Here is an 18,329-nt window from a genome sequence, read left to right as displayed (position 1 = left end):
CACCTGGTTGTTTGCTTTGCAACAGACAGTGGGGCACAAGTTCACCTTACAGCAGGTCAATAATCTAAAACAAGACCAAATCTACACTGGTGTAGTGGTGCCTACTATAATGGTGCCAAAAAGTTGCAAAACGGACCGCCCTGCGGCACCCTGAGTGAAAAATCGTATATTTTTCAGTTTTTTTTAGATTGTTTTTCAATAACAAAACTTTATGGCTTAAGTCCACAACAATGCTTAAATTACTATCTGATTCGGTGGGCCTATCAGGACCTGGCTCCCCAGTGGGTTGGCATCTGTCCACCCCATCCATGTCTACGCCCTGATGCAAACAGCACATGGTGACAATTACGCATCACAAATAGCCTACTAACAAACACTTCAGAGTAAACTTTTTCATACCCAATGTTGCCTTAGTTATAATTTACTGGTAGATATAACTTGAAGCGTCTTTCCTACTCTACCGGCTACCGATGTCATTCTTCTGTGAGCTGCTCCATGCCAAAACTGTTTCCTCTTTCTGCCTGCAATGATATTCCGCTGAAACGAGGCTGTGTGCGCAACGCCCATGTGAATATATTTCACGTGCTTTGCCATTGCGTAGGCTACTTTGTTTGATTTAACTATTGTACTACATCATTGATAAATCGTATACCTCCACTACACTACTTTGATACGCATCAGTAGGGATGAAGTAGTGAGTATACGCAATTCCCACTGGAGGAAAAAAATATGATTTATACCTTTGTATACCCTCCACTTCACTGTCTCATGTTTCTCACGGACTCGTAGTGACGTCAAATGTGCATTTTTCTTGTTTTACAGTTCAGCTGGCTTGTGAAATGCACATTTTTGACGTAAGCTATCTAAACTGCTTCTAGACTCCGGTGCTCATGGGATTTCAGGAGCCAGAGGGTTAGATGATTCCACAATGGGCAACAACTGGCTACTAGAACTGAACAGATGGTCATGGGGCAATGACATTTGGTATGTAAAGCTTATGTATGTCCTTAGAACCTGTGTGAATATAAAGTCACTGACACTTTAGGATGGTACAACAGACCAGTTGGTGGCAATATAGATCTCATTGGCATCAGTGGCACCATAGGATACTAGAGCAATAACCTTCGATCAAGTGGACTTTGTCTCATGCACATTAATGTTAGATTCTAATTATGCAGACAATGTGAATGATCATGATTAGTATAGCTGTAAAATCACATATAGTTGCCCGATTATGTCAACAACAAAAAACATTTTATTTGCCACGTGCTTCGTAAACAATGTGTGGACGAACAGTGAAATGCTTAATTACAGGTTTTCCCAACAATGCATAGAGAAAGAAAATACAGAAATAATTGAAAAGTAAAACACAATGATAAAAGTAATAATAGACACACAATGAGTAACAATGTATATATTGGGTACACTACCGGTCAAAAGTTTTAGAACACCTACTCATTCAAGGGTTTTTCTTTAGTTGCACTATTTTCTGCTTTGTAGAATAATAGTGTAGACATCAAAACTATGAAATTACATATAGAACCATGTAGTAACCAAAAAAAGTGTTATAAACAAATCAAAATATATTTGTGATTCTTCAAAATAGACACCCTTTGCCTTGATGACAGCTTTGCAGTGTCTTGGCATTCTCTCATCCAGCTTCACCTGGAATGCATTTCAATTAACAGGTGTGCCTTGTTAAAAGTTAATTTGTGGAATTTATTTCCTCAATGCGTTTAAGCCAATCAGTTATGTGACAAGGTAGGGTGGTATACAGAAGATAGCCCTATTTGGTAAAATACCAAGTCCATATTATGGCAAGAACAGCTCAAATAAGCAAAGAAAAAAAAAAAGTTTGGACACACATACTCATTCAAGGGTTTTCATTTTTACTATTTTCTACATTGTTGAATAGCAGTGAAGACATCAAAGCTATGAAATAACACATATGGAATCATGTAACCAAAAATGTGTTAAACAAATCAAAATATATTTTATATTTGAGATTCCTCAAAGTAGCCACCCTTTGCCTTGATGACAGCTTTGCACAGTCTTTGCATGAGGTAGTCACCTGGAATGCATCTCAATTAACAGCTGTGCCTTTAAACGTTAGTTTGTGGAATTTCTTTCCTTAATGCATTTGAGCCAATTTGTTGTGTTGTGACAAGGTAGGGGTGGTATACAGAAAATAGCCCTATTTGGTAAAAGACCAAGTCCATATTATGGCAAGAACAGCTGAAATAAGCAAAGAGAAACGACAGTCCATCACTACTTTAAAACATGAATGTCAGTCAATATAGAACATTTCAAGAACATTGAAAGTTTCTTCAAGTGCAGTCACAAAAACCATCAAGTGCTATGATGAAACTGGCTCTCGTGAGGACCGCCACAGGAATGGAAGACTCAGAGTTACTTCTGCTGCAGAGGATAAGTTCATTAGAGTTACCAGCTTCAGAAATTGCAGCCTAAATAAATGCATCACAGAGGTCAAGTAACAGACACATCTCAACATCAACTGTTCATTAGAGACTGCGTGAATCAGGCTTTCATGGTCGAATTGCTGCAAAGAAACCACCACTAAATGACACCAATAAAAAGAGACTGGCTTGGGCTAAAAACAGAAGCAATGGACATTAGACCGGTGGAAATCTGTCCTTTGGTCTGGAGTCCAAATTGGACATTTTTGGTTCCAACCTCCGTGTCTTTGTGAGATGTGGTGTGGATGAACGGATGATCCCTGCATGTGTATTTCCCACCGTGAAGCGTGGAGAAGGTGGTGTTATGGTGTGGGAGTGCTTTGCTGGTGACAGCGTCTGTAATTTATTTATAATTTAAGGCACACTTAACCAGCATGGCTACCACAGCATTCTGCAGTGATACGCCATCCCATCTGGTTTGCGGTTAGTGGGACTATCATTTGTTTTTCAACTGAACAGTGACCCAACACACCTCCAGGCTGTGTAAGGGCTATTTTACCAAGAAGGAGAGTGATGGAGTGCTGCATCAGATGACCTGGCCTCCACAATCACCTGACCTCAACCCAATTGAGATGGTTTGGGATGAATCGGACCGCAGCCAACAAATGCTCATCTTATGTGGGAACTCCTTCAAGACTGTGGGAAATGCAATCCAGGTAAAGCTGGTTGAGAGAATCCCAAGAGTGTGCAAAGCTGTCAAGGGAAATAATGGCTATTTGAAGAATCTCTAATATTACATATTTTGATTTGTTTAACACTTTTGGCTCCTACATTATTCCACATGTGGTATTTCATAGTTTTGATGTCTTCCCTATTATTCTACAAAAAAAATCCTTGAATGAGTAGGTATTCTAAAACGTTTTACCGGTAGTGTATATCCAAGGGGTACCAATACCGAGTGGATGTGCAGAAGTAGGAGGTAAGAGGTAGATATGTATATACAACTAGGAATTAAGTGCCAGATAGTAAAGAGTAGCAGCAGTATATGTGATGAGTAAAAACAAGTTGGTGCAAAAACCATCCAAGCAAATAGTCCGAATATCTATTTGGCAGTCTGTTGGTTCCATTCTCTAAACTGTTTTAATAAATATTCATGCTTGCATTATGTCTCTGCTGTTCATTCAGTTAAGCATGCCCTCAATTGAACTACCTCTATTGGAAGCATTTTCTAATAATTCCCAAAAATTAGCCTACTATTTAAAATTATTTTCTAATACTTATTTCAAATACTATTTTCAAATACATAGTGTATGAGTCAGTGTATTTGCGTATTTCCAAACACATTCCAATTTACTACTAAAAATAAAACAAATTGAAATATTTACTTTCAAATGTCTTTGAAAGTAATTGAAATACCCTAAATAGTATTTGAACCCTGATCTGGTGTGTAGACGTGTTTGACAATCTTATCTGATCTCTTACACACACGCATACAAAATCACATTCACACACACACACACAGACTGGATGTATCAAGTTCTCATTAAAGTTAAATACAACTAACTTGTCCCTTCACGAACCACCAAACTATAGCTTATGGTAACCTCCTAGCATATCGTAAACAAAAACGTGGGAGGCTAATCCTTCCATGTAGCAAACTGACTGAAATGGTCAAAACATAATTGGTAGGTGTTATGTCTAGGCCTACACAGTGGCATCATGTCAGTCAGTGCTACTCATAGGCCTTTGCTACTTCACAATGTGGAAAAACTATAATTCCTGAAAGCTTTCCATGTGTTATCTTACCTCTCTCCCCTTTCAGTTTTACCTCCGTGGTGATTACTGCACATGTGGCTCAAGAGTACAAACAAACAAGCTTTTCAAAACTTGGCTGAGAGTGGACTGTGGCATTCAAAGCCAACTGAACCTGTCAAGTAGACTTAGATATGCTCAGCTGACCAACTACCTGAGATATCCATTGTGATGTCACCAAAAAAAGATCAACAATAGCGCCTCATGCTCTATGCCTAAAGGCAACATACAGCAAGTCAAATGTATTTGCAGAAAACTTCCAAGGGATGTAGAAACATTTGTCAAGCACACATACAATATGTTGTTGTGTGCCCTCCTGGGACTCAGACCTTGGTTCTCAAAGTCAACAACACTTGTTCCGTTAAAAGTGCAGAGAGGTGAGGCATGCGATAATAACACAAGTTACTGTCAGCCTGCATGCTGTGGTCAGGGGATCATAGGCAGCTGGTTGTGTGGATACAGCATGGGGCAGCAATAATACCACAATGTGGCTGGCAAGTTTGCCTCCGGCCTGGCCAACAATTGGTCTCGCCTTTTGGACAACAACGCACTCTTGATACCCATAGACTACTGCACTGACAGGCAGCCTCAAGTCACGAGCTAATCTGCTGAATGATTCATTGATTCTTAACACTGGGTTGATGGAGCAAGCACTTGCATTCACTATCAACACGTTCTGAACTAAATACAATTCCAATGTCATCGGAGTAGAGAAAACGATGACGTCTAAACCTGTTTATTCTATACTGAACAAAAATATAAAACGCAACATGTTACGTGTTGGACACATTTCATGAGCTCATGTTAGTGAGCATTTCTCCTTTGCCAAGATAATCCATCCACCTGACAGGTGTGGCATATCAAGAAGCTGAATAAACAGCATGATAATTACACAGGTGCAATTGGCATGCTGACTGCAGGAATGAGGCCGGTTGGACGTACTGCCAAATTCTCTAAAACAACATTGGAGGTGGCTTATCCTCGGATGGGGCCACTGTGTCTCCTGACCCCTCCTGTCTCAGCCTCCAGTATTTATGCTGCAGTAGTTTATGTGTTGGGGGGCTAGGGTCAGTTTGTTATATCTGGAGTACTTCTCCTGTCCTATTCGGTGTCCTGTGTGAATTTAAGTGTGCCCTCTCTAATTCTCTTTCTTTCTCTCGGAGGACCTGAGCCCTAGGACCATGCCTCAGGACTACTTGACATGATGACTCCTTGCTGTCCCCAGTCCACCTGGCCGTGCTGCTGCTCCAGTTTCAACTGTTCTGCCTTATTATTATTGGACCATGCTGGTCATTTATGAACATTTGAACAACTTGGCCATGTTCTGTTATAATCTCCACCCGGCCCAGCCAGAAGAGGACTGGCCACCCCACATAGCCTGGTTCCTCTCTAGGTTTCTTCCTAGGTTTTGGCCTTTCTAGGGAGTTTTTCCTAGCCACCGTGCTTCTACACCTGCATTGCTTGCTGTTTGGGGTTTTAGGCTGGGTTTCTGTACAGCACTTTGAGATATCAGCTGATGTACGAAGGGCTATATAAATACATTTGATTTGCTTATGGTAGAGAAATTAACATTCAATTATCTGGCAACATCTCTGGTAGACATTCCTTATGTCAGCATGCCAATTGCATGCTCCCTCAACTTGAGACATTTGTGGCATTGTATTGTGTGACAAAACTGCACATTTTAGAATGGCCTTTTATTGTCCCCAGCACAAGGTGGACCTGCGTAATGATCATGCTATTTAATCAGCCTCTTGATATGCCACACCGTAAGGTGGATGGATTATCTTGGCAAAGGAGAAATTCTCAATAACAGATGTAAACAAATTTGTGCACAACATTGGGAGAAATAAGCTTATTTCAGCTCATGAAACACAGGACAAACACTTTGCATGTTGCGTTCATATTCTTGTTCAGTGTAATATGAAAATGAAGTTAACTTAAAAGAAGTTGCACAACATGCTATGGCCTACCTCATGCCATGGGAGGTAGGGGTTGATGTTACTGATGTAACTTGCTGTGGGGGGGAGAAGGTGGTTGAGGTTGCTGATACGGTTTGTCGTAGGCAGGAGGTGGCCGCTGCCTGAGAGGAACCAAAACCTGTAGGGGGTTTCATGGTCAAAGGCAGATCTTCATCTGAAGAATTGTCCTCCGATGCCCCCAGGATGAACTTGGGGCGCGCTTGTCGAGCTTCTAGGCCTGAGATGAGTTTGGGCCTGATCGTTCTACTGGGAGGCTGAGGGACAACGAAGGGAAGGGACGGCTGTCTGTGCTTCATTTCCTCCGAAGAGGCCTGAGGAGCCTGGGAACCCCCTGCCCTGGGTATCATGGGACCGACAGTGGGGTCAATGTGGGTTAGGGGACGGTTGTCCCCGCTATCTGTTGAGGTAGATGCTGCAAGACCCATGGGTGTGGATTGTTTAGTAGGGGGTAGAGCAGGGGTGTGTGCAGCCGCAGCGGATCTATCGGCCGCTTGCATCTCCTCCTGTGCTGCAGCTGCAGGGGTTCCACAGCCAGTCACTATTTCCCCCTCTTTATCCAGCATCTGCTTGACCTTAATCATCCAGAATAGCCACAATATCAGTAGTAATCCCAAGAGTAGAAGTGGGAGCATTCAGACATCCTCTTGAAACTGCAAAATAAAAATAGATGTATGATACTTATCCCAATTTCCTGACTGTACCAACTTTTATCATTAGAAAATAAATATGGATTCAAATTAATTATGCGACTGCCTCATAAGGAATTCAGTAAAGTGCACAAGCAACCGTTTCCATAGAAGCAAAACACCTTGTATAAAATCTATTCAGAGTCGTTCAATGTCATTTCAGCAAGCCATGACACCCACCATCACAAATAGTTCTTAAATTGTTTCTGTAACATTTTGTTTATTTTTGCGATATTAAGCTAATTGACTGCACCCAAATTGGCCCTTTTGATTTATTGGATTCAAATAATATTCAAGAAATATTGTACCCAACATCTGATTTGGACCAAACTTCTTCCTACCATTGAGGAATACAATAAAATGGTCAGGAGGAATCCAATGAAAGCCACCCACAGACCCCCCACACCAAACCCACCTCAACAACCAGTATACAGTATCAGTTCCCTATGTCTAACAAGTAGTATGGAGCTGCAGCTTAGAGTATTGCTTTTTCATTCTATTTCATGTATTCCTCCTGAATCTGGTGATGTAATTTTTTTCCCTGTTCTGAATTGCTTTCATGGAGGACTGGCTTAAATTGTAAGGATGACCACACCATTTATTTTATCATGAGCAAATGCTATTGCTTTTGTACCCAAAGTTGCAAAGAAAATGTTCTGATCCATTTAATAACACAAGAGTCCAGCCAAATTGATACAAGTTTGTGGCAGTAGCAGGAACAGTGGCATCTAGTGGGAATAACCTGGTACTTTCACTCATTTATGGTAAATAATGCAAGCGACTTCAATGGCTAATGTCTCTGAACAGAGGAAAAAAACAAAATCACAGGTAATACATTACAAAGGATGAAAACACAATAGGCCTACTCCAAGCCACAGCTCCATACTACTTGTCAGACATAGACAACTGATACTGTATACTTTTTGTTGGTGTGGGATTGGCGTGGGGGGGTACATGGGTGGCTTTTGATAATTTTATTGGATTCCTCGTCTTACTTATTGTAATGAAGAATTATGGTTCAAATCGGATGCTCGGTACTATATTTATAGTAGATTATATGAATCCCTTAAATTAAAATGGCAAATTTGGGTGCAATCAATTAGCTTAATTACATTAAGAAAATAATGTTTCAGGAATACTAATCTTAACTTTTTCTAACAGAAACCATTTCAGCACAATCTGAGATGGGGGAATGCTTTCCCAACCCTACACTGAGAGAACAGACTATGTGGAGGTTGACCCCAATCACTGTTCAAGGGTTAGATGTCTTCTTTATCCCCCGCTAATATTTACAGTCAGGCAGTAAGGTAATCTGTTCCCAGATCTGTGGTTAGAGGCAACTTCTACCTCATAAGGACAGTCTCTGAAAGCCCAGACAAACAGGAATGTAAACTACAAGCAGGCAAAGAAACATGCCTGTTATGGCAGTGCACAAGGAAGCCTGTAAATGAACAACCCAAATGGGTTGTTTTTTCAGTTGCGAAAACTTTTGCAGTGTTTTTAGGGACTAGGCTAGTGAGTAGGCTATTCCTTCACTACTACTTTGTGACAACCTTACTCTGGCAGCTGACGAGAGAGAGAGAGCTGAGTGGGTTTCATTCATACAAACACAGCTAACATCTGTCGTTGTGACACATGGAGGAAAGGTCAGCAGTGAGGGAATAAAATGTGGAGGGGGAGGGACAAGCCCAAGAATTACTCTTTAAGATCCAAGGACCCTTTATGTTATTTTCAGAGGTAGACTGGCTCTGGCAGCCAAAACAGCAAAATACGCCATCTAAACGGGAGTTGAGATACGGTTCTAGAAACATAAAGCCCTTTACTTTCGTACAGGGGTGGAAGTAAGCCGATATGGCATCCCGACAAAATAAATAGCGGGGGTACGCCATACCGGTAAAACATGAGCCTATCACAATTAACACAAAGTGCCAAGAAAAGATGAGTGGCTGTGACTTAGGGCCGGGTGGACAACTGTGGAAGCATCAATTCAGGCTTCAAGTGTAGGCCTAATGACAATTGCAGAATGTTATTACAATACATGTAGTTGTTTTGTAACAGACAGCATTCATCAAATTGCAGGTGCACAGTTCACTGTTTGAATGATGAAATTATTTTGCGTTTAGTCTACAGGAGTGCCTTTCTGAAGTGATTGTCAAACAATCAGATGAAAACATTGACTGGTTGTGCTTATGCCACATTAAAAAGTTAATGAATGTTGAAAGTAATATAAATATTTACTAGGCCGAGGCTACCAGGCCCACAGAGATCATATGATATTAATAGGGATTCTATGATTACACCTAGGCTATAAATAAATAAAAGTGTGTGTGCTTGGGTGTCCCATACCGGTAAAAAATTAAATCTACTTTCACCCCTGCCTTCATATCACATCAAAATAATTTCACAAATATAAAATATAAACTTGCAGTTCAAACACGTTTCTGTCAACCTTCTTGCACCTTCTTCCATTACACAGGTGTTCGTAGAATGCTAGATAGCTAATTATCACAGCCTCAGTCTTCCATAAACACGTGCTGTAACATGGGGATATGGCTGTGTAGGAACACTAACCCTATGAAAGGTGTACTATTTCGCCTTTTTTAATGATTTCTCGCTGATATGGAAGATATGTTACTAATGTTTCCAAAACCGTACTGCAAGCGATGCGTGTCCACAGTTAGATCGAGCGTCAGAGCTCTTAACAAAAGTACCCTGGACCTTCATCAATAGGCGCTAAAGGTAGTTAGTATCTGGGACAGGCAGGCAGGCAAGTCATATAGCCTAAACCAGGGGTTCTCAAACTTTTTGGGGCCGGGGACCCCTTTTGTGATAGCAAATTCATCAGAGACCTCTCATAATCAGAACAACTTGGGTTAGTAAATCTCCTTGTATGCCATTTGTTATCTATGACTTGGGCAGTGCATGGCTGGATGAACCAAGTCTTGGGGTCTGGGAATAAACATTTTAAAGGAGAGAAAATTTTAGTTTTCAAGCAATTTTCCTGCAGTTCTATACATTATCATAGGGCAGAGAGATTTTTGTTGTTGCAGCTTTAAAGCTAATATCCTGCAATTTACACATTTTGCCATGAGGAGATAAACTGCAGTTTTAAAGCTTAAATTACAGTGCATCTAAGAAAAGAAAAAGAAAAAAAGTTTTAAAAATAGTAATAATTGGGGGCGAATATAGGTAGTTAGTTGAAAAATGTATAATTGGTGAGTTGAAGTACTGTGGATACCCAGTATCCCTTTGAGCCTGCCAGGTCCATGTTGCCCAGGGTTAAGAACATACATAGTAGATTTATAATAATATGTTGTATTGTATTACACCCTTTAAAATTCTTCCACCTTGGCCAAAATTAGTTGAATTTTTTGTTTAATAAAATGTTATAACCCCTTTTTCTCCCCAATTGGTAGTTACAGACTTGTCCAATCACTGCAACTCCCATACTGACTCAGGAGAGGCGAAGGTCGAAAGCCATGCATCCTCCAAAACACGACCCTGCCAAGCCGCATTGCTTCTTGACACCCTGCTCGCTTAACCCGGAAGACAGCCGCACCAATGAAACAATGTTCAGCTGGCGACTGAGATCAGCTTGCAGGCGCCCGGCCCGCCACAAGGAGTCACTAGAGCACAATGGGACAAGAAAATCGCAGGCAGCCAATCCCTTCCCTAACCCGGACGACGCTGGGCCAATTGTGCACCGCCTCATGTGTCTCCCGGTCACGGCCAACTGTGACACAGTCTGGAATCGAACCAGGGGTTGTAATGACACCTCAAGTACTGCGATGCAGTGCCTTAGACCGCTACGCCACTCAGGAGGCCTGACCATTTTTTCAATGTCATTTGGTTTATATATATATATATAAAATGTATTTCTCTCCAATATAAATAGAGCTGTCCGCAGACCCCCTACAGTACCTCAACCGCGGACCCCACTTTGAGATCCGCTGGCCTAAACAAGATTGGTATAGGGACCAAGCAAAATGATACCATATCAGCATACAAAATCCTTAAAGCAAGACATCCTTGCTACCCTCACTTTCCCACAAAAAGGCATCTTCTCTGACAAGTTTTACTTTCAAAGTGAACCTGGCTCAGAATGGTGGAGGGCAATTTCCTATAACATGCTTGAGTAGATGGCTGAGCAGTGAGCACAAACTTGTATGACCATTAAATAGTTTACTAATACGTTTGTAACATCAAATAGACTAGGTCAAAAGAGATAACCCGCTCATCAATATTTCTGATAGGGTAATCTACAAAAGTACTAGCTATCTCAGACAATGATAACAGTAGTCTATCAATCTCTCTGGAATTAGCCTAAAACATTTCAGGGGCAATTCTACAATGTGGATGGATTTCGTGGAACTGAACAAGTTTAAACTCCCAAATGCAATAATATGTAGTACACATTACTATGATAACTTGGCAGTGAAAATGACCGAGGTTAGTTCCGTTAATAAATGTAGTTAACGCCTAAATTAACTAATTAATCGTAGGCTTACCTCTACCGTGTTGCGCGTGGTGATGGTTACAATGTCTATGGTGGCCACACGTTGAACTCTAGTAAGTAACGTCGATGGGTTACAAAGTTCAAACATCGTATTGCTTAAAAATATTTTGTACACGGAATTCTGAGCGAAAAGAGCATACATCACGTTGCTGTGATTAATGTATTTGACACGAATATCCTTCTTCCAGTGAGTGGCCTATCAAGTCTCAATTTCGGGTTGCGATTGTTATTGATGAAGCAACATGTATGAATGAGGTGCCATGCTGCTCAAAATAGTTTTGGGTTGACGTTAAAATAGTCTTGATAGGCGCTACTCACCACCTATGAAAGCGTTTAATATATCATTGTAAGTAACTCCAGCAGTGCCAGTTCGATGTGAAGTTGTCATTAGTGACTAATTAAAACCCTTGTTAGGCAAAACAATATGTCCAAAAATCAATCAAATTATGAGCGAGTCAGGGGCATTCCGTCTGAAGTTGTCCACGGGTGCGTATGTAAATTCACTCTCGTCAATGTGCCAGAGCGCATATCACTGACGGATTTACAAACGTTTTTGTTAGTATTGGTGCTTATGAGGTCAGAACGCAAGGATCTACCCTAGGTTGCAACCCTACTCCTCGGCCTGAGCGTAAAGTGTGCTGGCTGCATCAGTTTCTATATTTAAAAGGGTTCTTGCGATATGGGATCCTCTGGGCATTCCTATCCTATTCAAGTTGTAATTTTAAATGTATATGTTTAGATAAGGTTTGGGTAGCGACATCCAATCAGGGGTGTCTTTGGTGGTCTCTGGGTAGAAAAACCTAGCTAGTTCAGCCAGCCATTGGCTAGGCAGTCAGAAGCTGGACAGAAGGCCTCTGCAATTCCACTGCATTATAGCAGAATTTGAGTGGCAGTGGAATGAACCAATCACATTTTGACTTGCAATTGATTGTATTTCTGTGACGTGTCTAGGCCTTCACTACTGAGGTAATTAATTCATAATACAGTATAGTAGGCTGATAAACTGCCAATTCAGTAGGTGGCAGCAATATACTTATACGTTGTAATCTGCCATAAAACCTTGAAGAAGAGCGTGCAAGAGAATGGTTACGGTCCAAACGCAAGACACACCCTATCCTCTCAGCCCTCAAATGAAGTGGACGCTTCTGATGATGTCTAATGAGTATACACTTGCAGGGCGAGGGAGGAAGGAATGATTTTTAAATGGACCACCCTTGGCTGGAAATTCTTCACTCATTCATCCCGCAAAGATTGTGTATTAAGCCAGCGGTAGCTTGTGGGTGCTTTATATGTGCAACATTCAATTATGAGGGCATGTCTACTTATGCTAAATATGATTAATATATGCCTGCCGATTAATCGGTATCGGCTTTTTTGGTCCTCCAATAATCGATATCGGTATCGGCGTTGAAAAATCATAATCGGTCGACCTCTAATATCTACATGTACATACTACCTCAATCAGGCCGACTAACCTGTGTCTGTATGAAGCCTCGCTACTTTTATAGCCTCACTACTGTTATTTTACTGTTGTTTTTATTTCTTTACTTACCTATTGTTCACCTAATACCTTTTTTCCACTATTGATGTTGTATTCGGCGCACGTGACAAACGTTGATTTGATTTGAAATGCTTTTTGGAAGTTGATAAAGCAAACTTATTATTTTGGTGGACATGTTGATCTATCAGGGTGTGTTGGGTGTAAATATGATCAGTCGTGCAATGTTTCGGTATAAATCCAATTTGGCTTTTACTCAAGACATTGTGCTTATTAAGGACGTTTAGAACTCTTACATTTACAGAAAACCTTCCCCAGGTTACTGTTCACACAAATGCCTCTGTAATTGTTAGGAACACATTTGTCTCTGTTCTTAAAGATTTGGGTTATGAGTCCTTGATTCCAAATGTCAAGGAAATAACTTACACTCAGGATCAAATTAAACAGTTTTAATATAGCCAATTGAAATTTTGCACTAGTGAGTTTGAGCATCTCATTTAGTATGCTTTTTTAAATTTGAGGGCCTGAAGTTTCTTACAGTGCTCCTGGTCAGTAATTGAGGAGTCCAATGGATTTTGATTGTCCTTTATAGCTTTTTCTAATCTTTTCAACTCCTCAGGATTTTGGCATTATTCTGCATTTGTTTTACAATGGGTTGTCCATATGTCACCATTTTGTATCGCTAATTCTTCTTGTTTAGATGTTTTATTTTATTTTTTACAAATTTTGCCAGAAGTTGTTTGTGTTTATTGACTCCTCAATTAGTGTCAGCTGCTTGCTGTTGTACTGTGCTTGTTTGGTTCTGAGGGAAGGTTTTATATAGCTTTAAAGTCTCACAACGTAGTTGATGTTTTTTACTGCTAGATTGATGCCTTCTTCACTGTGAGTGAATGTGCTATCCAGAAAGTTATCTAAGAGTGTTTGGATATTTTGGTTACAGGTTGCTTTCTTGTATTCTTCTGTGCTGTTTTGGGCCCATCTGTATGAATTTCTGATGTTGTACAGCTTACTGGGCTGTGAATGTGTAGTTGTTTCCATGTCTGTTCTTAGGAGGAGCAATGTAATTTGGCTATGATCAGACGGAGGTGTTAGTGGTTTGACAGTGACTGAGCTGAGAGAGAAAGGATCAATGTCTGTAATCATGTAGTCTACTGTGCTGTGGTTTAGAGGTGAGCAATGGGTGAATCTCGTAATATGGGGATTCTGGGGGGGGTGTATATAGTTCAAAGGAACACATATTTTTCTGTCAGTTCCAGTTATTTTTCAGTTTTAACCAAATGTGATATTTACTCATTTTGAGGGGATCAATAAGATTTTGGATTTGTACCAAATGATCAATCATCCAGAGTCTCTGCCTCTATTGACAGAGCTGTATTTCTGTGATTACCTCTCTGTAGCCTGTGGGACAGTAAGTGACAATGTCTGCCTTACACCATGTCTCCTGCAGAATGATTACCTCTCTGTAGCCTGTGGGACAGTAAGTGACAATTTCAGCCTTACACCATGTCTCCTGCAGAATGATTACCTCTCTGTAGCCTGTGGGACAGTAAGTGACAATTTCAGCCTTACACCATGTCTCCTGCAGAATGATTACCTCTCTGTAGCCTGTGGGACAGTAAGTGACAATTTCAGCCTTACACCATGTCTCCTGCAGAATGATTACCTCTCTGTAGCCTGTGGGACAGTAAGTGACAATGTCAGCCTTACACCATGTCTCCTGCAGAATGATGACATCAACATCTTTAAGATTTTTGTTGAACTCCAGTGCTGAACTCTTCAGTCCAAAGGTTGATGAGTTTAGTCCCTGAATGTTCCACATGCTAACTAATAGTGATTTCATGTTGCAAAAAGAAAGAATAACAGTCAGAAATACAGGAACTACTAAGTTGTTAAGATTGAGATAAACAGGATAACAGCCAATTTTTTTCTGTTTCATAGAACAAGTAAACTTTTAGTACAGTGTGTGTGTGTGTGTGTGGTGTGTGTGTGTGTGTATGTGTGTGTGTGTGTGTGTTTAGTACAGATGTATTGGAGGAGCTGTTTAATCTAACTCAATCCTACAGGGTTCTCCTGTCCTCTGACGACGGTGGTGATGTGGGAGTTGGGGAACCACTCAGAGGCCGTCTCTGCTACTCTGTTGACCAGGCTGCCTATTCTCTTCTGTCTCTCTCGCTCTCTGTCTTTGTCGTTCTCTCTGCCTCTGTTTCTCTCTTGCTGTCTCTATCTCCCTCCATCTTTGTCACTCTCGCTGTCTCAGCAAGTAAAATTAGGAGGCAGCAGATTGCACAGAACAAAGTAGCAAGGATTGTTTTACGGTGGATATTTGGTTATTATGTTGTAGTCATGCACAATGCTCTTGGTTGGTCATCAATCAAAAAGATCATTTAAAAAAATATGCTAATTTTATTTCACAGTGTCCACCATTTAAAACAGTCAAACTCCATTCACAACCATATTCAGTTGGTAAGAGACCAGATATTCAGTCAATACTAGGAATGGATTGTCCACCATTCCTAGCAAAAGAACATTTAGCTTCAGAGCAATAAAGACATTGAGTAATTTATCTGTGCAAACCAGAAACCTTTCAATATATGCATTCAAACAGGACTTTAGGACCTTTTAAATAAATCAAATCAAATCAAATTTTATTTGTCACATACACATGGTTAGCAGATGTTAATGCGAGTGTAGCGAAATGCTTGTGCTTCTAGTTCCGACAATGCAGTAATAACCAACAAGTAATCTAACTAACAATTCCAAAACTACTGTCTTATACACAGTGTAAGGGGATAAAGAATATGTACATAAGGATATATGAATGAGTGATGGTACAGAGCAGCATAGGCAAGATACAGTAGCTGATATCGAGTACAGTATATACATATGAGATGAGTATGTAAACAAAGTCGCATAGTTAAAGTGGCTAGTGATACATGTATTACATAAGGATGCAGTCGATGATATAGAGTACAGTACATACGTATGCATATGAGATGAATAATGTAGGGTATGTAAACATGATATAAGGTAGCATTGTTTAAAGTGGCTAGTGATATATTTACATCATTTCCCATCAATTCCCATTATTAAAGTGGCTGGAGTTGAGTCAGTGACAGTGTCAGTGTGTTGGCAGCAGCCACTCAATGTTAGTGGTGGCTGTTTAACAGTCTGATGGCCTTGAGATAGAAGCTGTTTTTCAGTCTCTCGGTCCCAGCTTTGATGCACCTGTACTGACCTCGCCTTCTGGATGATAGCGGGGTGAACAGGCAGTGGCTCGGGTGGTTGATGTCCTTGATGATCTTTATGGCCTTCCTGTAACATCGGGTGGTGTAGGTGTCCTGGAGGGCAGGTAGTTTGCCCCCGGTGATGCGTTGTGCAGACCTCACTACCCTCTGGAGAGCCTTACGGTTGAGGGCGGAGCAGTTGCCGTACCAGGCGGTGATACAGCCCGCCAGGATGCTCTCGATTGTGCATCTGTAGAAGTTTGTGAGTGCTTTTGGTGACAAGCCAAATTTCTTCAGCCTCCTGAGGTTGAAGAGGCGCTGCTGCGCCTTCTTCACGATGCTGTCTGTGTGAGTGGACCAATTCAGTTTGTCTGTGATGTGTATGCCGAGGAACTTAAAACTTGCTACCCTCTCCACTACTGTTCCATCGATGTGGATAGGGGGTGTTCCCTCTGCTGTTTCCTGAAGTCCACAATCATCTCCTTAGTTTTGTTGACGTTGAGTGTGAGGTTATTTTCCTGACACCACACTCCGAGGGCCCTCACCTCCTCCCTGTAGGCCGTCTCGTCGTTGTTGGTAATCAAGCCTACCACTGTTGTGTCGTCCGCAAACTTGATGATTGAGTTGGAGGCGTGCGTGGCCACGCAGTCGTGGGTGAACAGGGAGTACAGGAGAGGGCTCAGAACGCACCCTTGTGGGGCCCCAGTGTTGAGGATCAGCGGGGAGGAGATGTTGTTGCCTACCCTCACCACCTGGGGGCGGCCCGTCAGGAAGTCCAGTACCCAGTTGCACAGGGCGGGGTCGAGACCCAGGGTCTCGAGCTTGATGACGAGCTTGGAGGGTACTATGGTGTTGAATGCCGAGCTATAGTCGATGAACAGCATTCTCACATAGGTATTCCTCTTGTCCAGATGGGTTAGGGCAGTGTGCAGTGTGGTTGAGATTGCATCGTCTGTGGACCTATTTGGGCGGTAAGCAAATTGGAGTGGGTCTAGGGTGTCAGGTAGGGTGGAGGTGATATGGTCCTTGACTAGTCTCTCAAAGCACTTCATGATGACGGATGTGAGTGCTACGGGGCGGTAGTCGTTTAGCTCAGTTACCTTAGCTTTCTTGGGAACAGGAACAATGGTGGCCCTCTTGAAGCATGTGGGAACAGCAGACTGGTATAGGGATTGATTGAATATGTCCGTAAACACACCGGCCAGCTGGTCTGCGCATGCTCTGAGGGCGCGGCTGGGGATGCCGTCTGGGCCTGCAGCCTTGCGAGGGTTAACACGTTTAAATGTCTTACTCACCTCGGCTGCAGTGAAGGAGAGACCGCATGTTTTCATTGCAGGCCGTGTCAGTAGCACTGTATTGTCCTCAAAGCGGGCAAAAAAGTTATTTAGTCTGCCTGGGAGCAAGACATCCTGGTCCGTGACTGGGCTGAATTTCTTCCTGTAGTCCGTGATTGACTGTAGACCCTGCCACATACCTCTTGTGTCTGAGCCGTTGAATTGAGATTCTACCTTGTCTCTGTACTGACGCTTAGCTTGTTTAATAGCCTTGCGGAGGGAATAGCTGCACTGTTTGTATTCAGTCATGTCACCAGACACCTTGCCCTGATTAAAAGCAGTGGTTCGCGCTTTCAGTTTCACACGAATGCTGCCATCAATCCACGGTTTCTGGTTAGGGAATGTTTTAATCGTTGCTATGGGAACGACATCTTCAACGCACGTTCTAATGAACTCGCACACCGAATCAGCGTATTCGTCAATGTTGTTGTCTGACGCAATACGAAACATCTCCCAGTCCACGTGATGGAAGCAGTCTTGGAGTGTGGAGTCAGCTTGGTCGGACCAGCGTTGGACAGACCTCAGCGTGGGAGCTTCTTGTTTTAGTTTCTGTCTGTAGGCAGGGATCAACAAAATGGAGTCGTGGTCAGCTTTTCCGAAAGGGGGCGGGGCAGGGCCTTATATGCGTCGCGGAAGTTAGAGTAACAATGATCCAAGGTCTTTCCACCCCTGGTTGCGCAATCGATATGCTGATAAAATTTAGGGAGTCTTGTTTTCAGATTAGCCTTGTTAAAATCCCCAGCTACAATGAATGCAGCCTCCGGATAAATCGTTTCCAGTTTGCAGAGAGTTAAATAAAGTTTGTTCAGAGCCATCGATGTGTCTGCTTGGGGGGGATATATACGGCTGTGATTATAATC

General features: G+C 41.9%; 1 protein-coding gene across 2 annotated transcripts in view; it reads right to left on the bottom strand.

The window, feature by feature from the left end:
• Positions 1–6,851, bottom strand: part of LOC112248237 (acetyl-CoA carboxylase 2-like) — a 57,828-nt gene extending 50,977 nt beyond the window's left edge. For both annotated transcript variants that reach the window (XM_042320388.1, XM_042320390.1), the window contains exon 1: positions 6,203–6,851. In XM_042320388.1, the coding sequence (XP_042176322.1) occupies positions 6,203–6,843 (641 nt within the window). In that variant the 5' untranslated portion in view covers positions 6,844–6,851. The remainder of the gene's footprint in view (positions 1–6,202) is intronic.
• Positions 6,852–18,329: the final 11,478 nt, after the last annotated feature.

This window comes from Oncorhynchus tshawytscha, linkage group LG04, assembly GCF_018296145.1.
Source record: "Oncorhynchus tshawytscha isolate Ot180627B linkage group LG04, Otsh_v2.0, whole genome shotgun sequence".
Taxonomy (NCBI): Eukaryota; Metazoa; Chordata; class Actinopteri; order Salmoniformes; family Salmonidae; genus Oncorhynchus; species Oncorhynchus tshawytscha.
The sequence above is the reverse complement of the archived record's forward strand: the minus strand, read 5'-3'. Positions and strand labels throughout refer to the sequence as shown.